This window comes from Myotis brandtii, unplaced genomic scaffold (assembly GCF_000412655.1).
Source record: "Myotis brandtii unplaced genomic scaffold, ASM41265v1 scaffold230, whole genome shotgun sequence".
NCBI lineage: Eukaryota > Metazoa > Chordata > Mammalia > Chiroptera > Vespertilionidae > Myotis > Myotis brandtii.
In genome coordinates this window covers 1,066,514-1,076,751 of record NW_005358650.1, presented here as the reverse complement: position 1 = coordinate 1,076,751, position 10,238 = coordinate 1,066,514, and the positions used below count along the sequence as shown (strand labels likewise).

The 10,238-nt window shown below is 33.2% G+C and overlaps 1 protein-coding gene across 14 annotated transcripts in view; it reads right to left on the bottom strand.

The window, feature by feature from the left end:
* PPIP5K2 (diphosphoinositol pentakisphosphate kinase 2) overlaps positions 1–10,238 on the bottom strand; it is a 78,445-nt gene that overhangs the window by 7,840 nt on the left and 60,367 nt on the right. For 5 of the 14 annotated variants that reach the window (XM_014539867.1, XM_014539866.1, XM_005866423.2 and 2 more), the window contains 5 exons: positions 9,991–10,164; positions 8,550–8,622; positions 6,843–6,962; positions 5,919–5,981; positions 2,408–2,548 (listed from right to left, as the gene is read on the bottom strand). In XM_014539867.1, the coding sequence (XP_014395353.1) occupies positions 2,408–2,548; positions 5,919–5,981; positions 6,843–6,962; positions 8,550–8,622; positions 9,991–10,164 (571 nt within the window). Of the gene's footprint in view, positions 1–2,407; positions 2,549–3,492; positions 4,252–4,438; positions 4,772–5,918; positions 5,982–6,842; positions 6,963–8,549; positions 8,623–9,990; positions 10,165–10,238 lie in introns of those variants that run through there. The other 9 variants (XM_005866425.2, XM_005866428.2, XM_005866427.2 and 6 more) reach the window with 7 other exon arrangements.

Genomic DNA, 10,238 nt, shown 5'->3' with positions numbered 1-10,238 from the left:
GAAACAATGTATAACTTCAGCTCTGAGATCCCGGCAGGCTGAAAGCTGGTTTCTGGGGTTTTGTTTAGCTCCTACATTTGCAACATAGTACATAGTTGCTTAGAGTTGCAACTCAGAGGCCGGCAAGTCAGGCGGGGAACGTTGGAGTCTGCAGTCACTGGAGCAAGCAAGCCTCATGTTCGCTTCCAGGTGCATGGCTGCCGGCCGCCATCTTGGCTGACAGTTAATTTGCATAAGGATATGCTGATTAGCCAATGGGAAGGGTAGCAGTCGTACGCTAATTACCATGTTTCTCTTTTATTAGTGTAGATTATTTATTAATTATTGTACTTTTTCTATACGAACAACTATAAACCAATTTTTGGCCCACCCTGTATATTGTGATTACTAAATATTAATTTTGCAAATTACCCTAAAAAATACAGGATTCAGATACTTCTCTCATAATTGGCATCCTATTTTAATATTCAAAAATAATAAGGAACCCATACATTTTAGAGGACCTGGGTTGTAGTCTTGCTTGATCACTAATTGGTTGATTTTTTTAGCAGTGTCTTTCTAAGTGTTTCCCTTTAAACAGCAACCTTTTCTCAAATGAAATGTTAAAAATAAAATGGATCAAAGCAAACACCCTAGTTGAAGCAGCCCTGAAAGACACATTCAGTACCCATCTCTTTCTCTGGAGCTTCCAAAAGCTCTTGGGAATATAGTTGAAGACCAATGAACTAGATTAATTCTAAAGTTCACCCAATTCTATGACTGCATTAACAATATTTACTTTCTTACCTAGTTCCTTTAGTAAGTAATGGCATGAAAATTTAAGAGAGCCACATGAATTGGACTACAACTTGTATCCATGATACAACAGAGAGCTTATTAGAACTGGAAAAGGAATTTATTATTCTTCATTTATTTACCTTAGTATACACTCTGATGAACTAAATTCGTTAACCACAGATATAAAGCCATCATAAAATAACAGCACCACATAATAAACCTTCAAAAATGACCTTTTTGTACATATTTCACCAAAATTTTTTCCAAAACAAACCCGTTATTACTGCTGCTATTATCTTTAAGTCATTCCTTGAAAACCTTCTAAATTCTAATTAGCATCGACACCTACTCTAAGTTCTTACATTTCATATGTAAATTTTGAAATTAAAGCCTACTTCCCAAAACCTAGAGTGAAATACTTTAGATCATACCACGATTCCTCTCTGTTTCAATAATGACTGAAAGTTGACCTCTACTACCAGAAGTAGAGGAAAAGGGAAAGGCCACTCTACTGCAGAAATGCAGGGGCACCATTTGGATGGAATACCCAGGGAACAGAACTCTCTCGAATAGCACATGTGGTGGCCCAGGAAAGGAAGGAGAGCAACAGCAAGATATACAAGTGGCTGTCATTCCAAGACCTCCGGTTTCATTCTTCCAAGAAACATATTTACAGCATTCTCCTTACAAAAAGGAAAATGATGCACACAGAAAGTTTGTAGCTTTTCTAAGATACTACTAGAACTAGCAGGTTCTTAACTCTAAGCAGAGCACTGTCTCCCAAAACTAATGCATCTGACACTGGAAATTCCAATGTGCTGAAGGATCTCATTGAGCTGAGAATGACAACAGCAGCTGACTCCTCACACCTAAAATGGTAACCCTGAACATTTCCTAAAATGAAATCCCTTAGAATAGTACTGCAAGATGTTTAAATGTATTACCAAAATATGTTTTCTCAAAAAATAAGTTTTGGAAAGTCTGGGTACACAGGTTTCCTTACAGAAGAACCTTAGCTATTGTAACTATACCTCCAAGAGGGGTTGTAACTCCCAAGAGGTATAGTTATAATAGCTAAGGTTCTTCTGTAAGGAAACCTGTATTATAGGAGATAACACACAGTTTCCAAAACTCAATTAGCCATAAACCCCTTTTTATCACACACAAACTAACTTTTTCAGAATATTTTCTGAATAACATAATTTGAAAAAATGTTATAGTCATTTCCTTCTTAGTCAAAAGTTCTTTCTGGATCAATATGAGTAATTACCATGGGCATGTGTGCACGTATGGGTTAATGTAGATGGAATACTTTACAATTTTTTAAAAGTTCATTATAAAATGACATACAATAGGAATGTGAAAAAAAGACCCTGACTCTATATTATGTTGTTGACTTCTATTGCTGGTCCTTAGTTTTTTTTTTTTCCTTTTTGTACAAAAGTTTTGAGAGGAGTCAAAAAAAGTGGTACATTACATATTATGACAAAGAATCCAAATAATGCTCCCTTACACCCCCTTCTCTCCAAAATTCTATTCCCTACCACTACTTGAGTTTGTTTTATAATTCTTTTTATATTCAGATAATAACTATATCCCCAAAATCAAATAACAATAATAATTTTCATACAGATCTCAGGGGCCGTCTGTGGAACTTCACTTGATGGAGAAGCAACGGAGGCGAGAAATTCATCCACCTGCTTTAGAGACAGGGCATTGTGAAGAGTTTCTAGAGGACAAATAGATGGCACCATGGAATACAACTCAAAGCCTGGAAAACAAAAGCAAAAACAAAAGTTGGATATTGAAAAAAATCAGTCATTAAAAAGGAAGCAGAGCATTGTTTAGAACTGGATTTTAGGTCTTTGTATCACATGCAAACACACGGATCTCGGAAGTCATGACACCAGATGCTATGCAACACAGGCCTGGAACAAGATGTGACACAGATTTCATTTTAAAGTAATCACATAGTACAGCATGCACACAATTTCATTCTATATTTTCGTAAAATCTAAATATAATACTTAAAGAAAAATACCTGAGGAAAAAGAGAAAAAAATACAATTCTTCAGTATTTTACATTTTAACAGCAGTTCTATTTGAGAGGTGCATAATGATGCCATGATGTGTCCCTGATGCCAGGATGCTAAAGGTAACGTTTTTTGAAAAACAATATGTAATTACTTGCCAAGAGTGATTTTATAGACTTTTCTAATCTTACCAAGGCCAACAATACTCTCTAATGTGAACCCAAAAGAACATTAATTTATGCTGAGATTAAAATTCCAGAACATATTTCACCTACCTTTAATGAATTAACACAATAGTTCTATTATTGGAAATTGCTAGCTGGATAAAGTTAGGTCAAATAAAAAGCAATACAAAATATACATTTTTGCATTCAACAATGGCACAGAAATACAAAAATTTCATGAAACAAACCATGCAGATATGTGTTAATACCATCAGTGAAACAAAAGTGTTTAAATATAGAGTTTTCTTTTAAAACAAATAGGATCTAGGTTATTTGCCTTTTATAAAAATGTCTTGTCTACATATTCAACTGAATGGCTTTTAAAATTGCTTTCCTATGCAAACAAAATAACAAGTCATTTTGCATCTACTCTTTCAAAAACACAAATTAATTTTCTTCCAAAGAAAATATTTTTAATACTTAAAGTTTTACATAAAGTCTAATATTATCAATTAAAAAGTAAAAATTAAACTCAAATGGGCTGCAAAACGGTGCTTCTATAATAGGCATTTGCTCATTTTAACAATGGCATATTTATTTAATTTTGGGAGAAAATATTGACCCAAGAACTGCTTAATTCTTATTTGGAATATGAAAAATTTGGTTAAAAAGAATTTAATCTTCCTATGAATATAACCAAAGGATTTACAAAACTGGAATGTCTGATTTTCAGGTGCAAACCAAAGCATGACAGTACATAATCTTTTTTTTAAAAAAACCAACAACTATAATACCATAAGAGCAGCTAAAGCACCTAAATTAAACACTAAAGAAATTAGGTTTGCACAAGTATTACTTTTTTTTTGGTACAAGATTCATGCAAATAAGCGCTAACCCTTTCTTTGCAATTAACAACATGGTTTTTGTCCTTTCCTTAGAATGTTTATAAGTCTTCTGTAACAACTATTTTCCTGCATTTGCCTATTAGACTTTATAACAGGCAAATGACAATATAACCAAGTTCTTCTGGACTGCATTTCCCCCCATTTATCTCCAGTAAACATTTCCTTTAATGCACAATGAAAGGGTTAGCGCAGCAATTTAAATAGCCACCCTGCTGTCATGTTTAAAAAGCTATGAAAACATACCACTGAAGCCTAGAAATTCCACAGAAGAAACGAACCAGCACCTACAGAGGTCTGGGTGTTCAGCACAGAGGCCCAGATAATAAGGTAAAGTACTGTCAGAAGATAACTTGTTTCACCATGTTCCTTGAACTAAAGATGAAGGCAGGGGTAAGTCCATGATATGTGTTAAGACGGAAATAACATGAAAGTTAGGAAAAATAAAAAGTGAAAGAGTCAAATGACAATTCATAGGACAGGTCAGACAACACAATATAAAAAAGGAAAAAAAAGACCCAAAAGAAATATTTCTTGAGTTGAACAAAATGCATTTTATATGCATTAAGTCTCACAATGTGTGGAATATCCATATTCTTTAAAAGCCTAAGCCCAAGAAATATAAAATTATTATAGTTTCTGTTAAATCTAACAACAGTACTTTTTTTTTATAGCTTCAATAAACACAGATTTCTCCTTGCAATATAAAACTTGCAATACTGGCTATAAGCACAAGCATTCTGCACAAAAACTATAGTTCGTCTTAAACCTGCAAGGTCTCTTAGAATTTTGTGACCTCTCCTTTTCTTGTGATTTCGGTTCTCATGCCAGTTCTTTAGAAGCTGAAGTTGTATCAAATAAGGATCTTTTTCTTCAAAAAGTAGCATTTAGATAGCTACAATGGAGGGAAAACACATTAAGCTTTAAGGCTACATTTTTACTTGTTGAGGATGAGATCTTATTCCACCTTCAAGAAGCATCAGTGCATTGTTATTTACGTGTGCTATTAAAGGATCTAGAAGGGAAGAATGATTATAAACTTGTGTTCAATCCTTTAGTTTCATACAAGTTTTTGAAAGATCTGACTTGAATTTTTGAAATACTTAGTAGTAGTTAAAAAGAAAAAAATGTTCCAGGAATAAAAATACCTTTATTCTGGATAACCCTAAAAACCTGTATGTTTTCTTTTAAATTCTTACTCCTGAATTATTTAAAAATGATCAGTAAACACTCCCTCTTGCCTCATAAGAACAAGCTCTATGTAAAAAAGCTGTAGCAGTGCAACAATGCAGTGGGTAAATAATGGCCACAAAACACTTTCCTGTTCAGCCTCAAAAACTCAATTTAATGATATTGGCTTTCCAGATGTTTACCTTAGTCTTCTTCCTATTAGTGGTTCTCCAAATTTTAACAAAAAGCAGTGGTACCAAAAGAAATCGATTGCTTGACAACAGCAAACATATAAGTGAATGCTGGATGAAATTTCCAGAGTGCTCCAGACCAAGTTGGGTTTTGCTTCAGACAAAGAGCCAGGGATAAATGATGCCACACAGTGAAATCCGCATCCTCTGGTTCCCAAGAACATCTCAAAGATACATCTCATTTGGCTATTTGATGAGTGTGGCTCTGTATTTGTTAAATAGCTCAGTAAAACAACCGTGTGATCAAAAAAGAAATTAGGAACAGAACCAAATTAAAATTATTATGAATTAAGAAAATAAAGAATACTAATTTAAAAAATTTGTGTAGACTGATCACCTCAGAAATTAGAAGGAATTTTCAGGTGCTGATTTAGTATTAAAACTCATCATCGTGTTCATATAAAAGTCTGATGAGTAGTGTTAAATTATTGTGTAAATTAGAGCTGAAAAGAGGAGCCAGACAGTATCAGTACTTTGGATGAATTATAAGCTGGAATTATATGCCAATTGAAATTAAGGATGGAGAAATGAATGATACTGTATACCCCAAATATTGAAATAAAATAAAAATAAAAAAGGATGAAGCAGGGGAGTATCTTTTAAAATAAAAGCAAAACGTACCATTGGTTGGGTGTCGAGCAAATGAGATAGAAAACCTTTTAACAGCAGAACCGCGTGTGGCGTCTGAGAAAGAGAAAAACAGGTACCTGAAATTCGTAACAGCTACCAAAAGAAGGACACTTAAAAAAAAGGGGAAAAACAAATATAAAAGGAGGTTAGTAATAGGTGACATGCAGAAAGGACAATGAGAGAAGTAATAAGCCAGATACTAGTTGAAAGAAGTAAAATGGCTTGATGAAAGAGGCAAAGTATTTAATGAAATATACAAAAGAAAGGAAAGCAGAATGTGCTGGCAACTCTGATAAGTCCATGTTTTACCGACTAAAGTAAATTTGTGGATACATAAGAAAAAGTTTTCAATAAAGCTAATCCTGAAAAGGCTAATTAACACTCCTATTAACAAAAGGGACAAGCTTCCATGAGCCTCATGTGATTGAAAAAACAACAACATTCTAATTACTAAAACTTAACTTATATTAGTGAGAGGATCTCCTTCAACTAGGGATTCTAAAATATTCTCATCCTATGTTTATTTTTATAAGTATTGCCAATATATTTTTCTATTTATAAGACAAATAAGCAAAAATAAGGATTAACTATGAACAATGTTTAAAAGATCACAGATTTATTCTTTATAATGTGGCTTATCAACTATCTAAAAGAATAATATACATGATGCAGTTCTAAAGTTCACATTTCAACAAACTACTCATAGAATAAGTACTATAAGTCTAACTACAATTCACTGTTTGATGAAACATGGATCCAAGCTGTGGATAACAGAGAGCATTGATAGTCTTTTAGGCAAAGGATGCTAGGATTCCACTTGCTTCAGTCAATGGCTTTAGGCTTGCCTTTGTGAAATACTGTCTCCTCATGGGTGTGTGCGTGGGTGTAGGTATGAGTGTGCATGTGTGCACATACCATCTATGCAGCCAGAAGAGGTCAGCTTTTTACGATGAGTACGAGCATAATCCTGTAGGTTAGGTGCGCTTGAAGAACCCCCGAGCACCGAGGTGCTAAACAGGCCCGCACAGTGAGACCCTGATGGGAGTTAGAGAAAATACATACAACAACGGGTGTTCTTCCATTCACATTGGGAATTCATGCAGCATGCAATAACATGGCTCTTACCACACGTTTTGGCAGTGCCTTGAATAGCTCACAATTTGCTTGTAATGTCAACTTTAATACAATCAACTACCACTATTCATCATATGTACAAATGAGGTTATTTAACATTGGACAAAATGTTGTCTTTGAAGAAAATAATATGTCCATACACTAATTAGATATATAGATACTAAAAGTATTAAAACATTACTATAAAAATTAATTTAGGATGATTAGGGATTCTGTCAATCAATTTGCATGAGCAGGCCATAGGGGAAAAAAGCATTCTGAGCACAAATTAAGCCATATTAAATCAATATTTCTCGATGTATGTCTTTAAGTAAAGACTCTTTTCTAATTTAAAATTATCAATATTTGTTATGATATAAAACAAATCAAAATTTACTTATTTGTGAGAAGACCAGGCAAAAACAATTCCTTTTAAGTCATGCAGGCCTAAATCAGTTTAAATTCCAATACTTAAATGACTTAAGATCTTTAATAAGACCCCAATGAAACACATTATTAGCATATAAAACAAAGTCAGTATAAATTGATGCTTAATTTGTAGCAAAAGTCTTTACAACCAAGCAAAACTTTTACTACTGAATAAGATTAAATAAATTTCTAGCTAATACATTATAATACATAAAGGAAGGAGAAATATATACATATGTTTGTATATATGTATATATTTCTGAGAAGTTATTGTGAAAATAGTAAAAGCTGCCAACATTAGCTATATATAATTAACTAAAGAAAGATCTTCAAGTAGGTAGGCATCAATAGACAGTTCATATACTTAGTATAAAGATCATAGTACATACATAGTTGAAATTTATTTATGCTTTAATTAAACCTAATTAGACAGCTATTTCCAGAAAATAATATGCCATCACCTCATATAGTTTATCATCAATGAGCTTAAAAGCAAATAAGCTTAGAGAGGTCTTTTTAAATGTTGTTTTGCTTGAGTGTTAGCAAAAAAACCAATTGTGTTCTGTAAGTCAATAAGTAACACTGCCAACTGTGCATTAGTTTGCATTGGTTTTCCATAAGAGATGATCAAAAGGAAAATTAATAATCCCAGATGGGGTCTGAAACACTTCCTACTTAATTGTTTTTAATCAGAAAAGAGGGTTCTTTTTTGTATGTAATAGCTTATTTTCATCTTTATCAACTGGGAAAAGGAAGTCTGCTCCCTACATTGAAACATGTTGGGATTTTAACTTATAGAATAAAAGATTAAAAACTGGCCTTGGCAATTGAACTAAGTAGTTTATATTGTGGGCATTCAAAAGGGTTATAAAACAAAACTAAAGGCTATTTTTAATTCATTTTATCAAAACTTTGTTGTATATTTCGAGTTTTACAACTCAACGTTTCTAAATTAGTGTATATTAAATTAAACAAAAACTAAAGCATAGCAATTGGTCATGCTTTCACCCCTGAAGAGTTTTACACGTGTGCAAAATAGTGAGTTTAAGGTTTGGAATACAATTTTTTCAGACCACCTACCTACAGTAGGGTTCTGTTTCTGTTCCACAAGAGTTCTTGGTGTTCGCAGGTAATTAGCATTTTCAGATACAACCTGCACAAGGAAAGCAAAATAAATGAGGTAAAACAGTAAAATGAATTCAAAAGTCCATATTTCATTTGCAGCCTGTTCCAGACAGACAAAGGTTAATAAGCTGTATGATAAATATTAGTAGAAATACATAGAACATGAAGATCATGCAAGATCCCCTTCTGAAGGGAGTTCATTTCATATGAGATCCTTGCAATGAAGTGGTGTGAAGCAGGCATTCAAAATGAAAGATCATGTATGAAGCAAGACAGATGAAAAGAAACAATTAATAGATTGATATAGTTTCACTCTCTTTAAGAAGCCAAATGCCCACTCTTAAACAGCTCCTGTATTTGAAGGGGGGAAAAACAATCACAAACGAAAGAAGAGACAGACAGAGGCTGTTGAGGTCACCATACAGTTATTGATCCATGCACGGGCTTTATCAGAGTAACCTTTAAATATTCACAGCCTTAATGGATACCATAATCCCTTTTCCTATAATCAAAAGCATTATATTTCCAAAAGGAAATTGCTCGGAAAAGTCATGTGTAACAGGCAGACCTTCCATTGTATAGATATATAAAAAAACACAACAAAACAAAACACACAAAAACCAAAACAAAAGAAAAAAAAAACAAAAAAACAAAAAAAAAACAACTTAAAAATTGAAAACAAAAGAAAAAAAAAACAAAAAAACAAAAAAAAACAACTTAAAAATTCCAAATGTCATCACAGAAAGCCCTTCAGAAATCATTTTATTTGACCCATATTGTTGCTGGGCAGACATACATTGCCCCCTCTTATCTTAAAGAGAGCATTAAAACATTATACAATTAAAAAAAAACCCCAATGTATCCTTTCAATTAGATACTTCCAGACAATGGAATAATGAGAGAATGATCAGTGTTAGATGTATCCTGCTAACTAATTCAGGGCCACATAAATTTTGATATTTTAAAAAATGTTCATTCTCAGCAAATTCCAGGTGGAATCTCATTTTTTCAATTATGGGGGAAAGGTTATTTTTCTTACCACTGAATTATGTAATTTTGATTCTGAATGTTTTAAAAGATAATTAAGTCAAAGAAAGATTCTGTTCTTTTTAAAATTTCTACTAACAAACTAAAATACCAGGAGTGTAAATTTATTAATTTTTAAATCCTGAATATTTAAAACCCTCCCAATAAAAAAATATAAACACATGCAATTTAAGTGATTTATTTCCCTCAAATATTTTTAGATATCACAAGCATTTTAAAATAAACTCAAAATTAAAAAACAGAAGGATTTACTCTGATGTAAAATAAGGGATTAGATGTCCTCAAAGATAGCTGTTTGTTGCTCTGAATGCGAGGAGGAAAAATGTTTAATGAAGTAAAGTTTAAAAACCTGTTGCCATGAGCCAAAAATACTGGATGTGAAAGCCAATGATTTGGGGGAGACAGGGGAAGAAGTGATTTGTTCCCCTGATCTGCGTCTTCGACGCCCAGTACCCACACCACTGGTATAATGCAGCCAGGTACCAGTACCCTCTGGGCTAGACACACTCAGGGGGCTCTCTTCCTGGAAGTGAGAAAGGGGGTAAAGAAAAAAAAAAAAAAAAAAAAGAAGGCAAGCAAAATTAAAAAAAAAAAAGC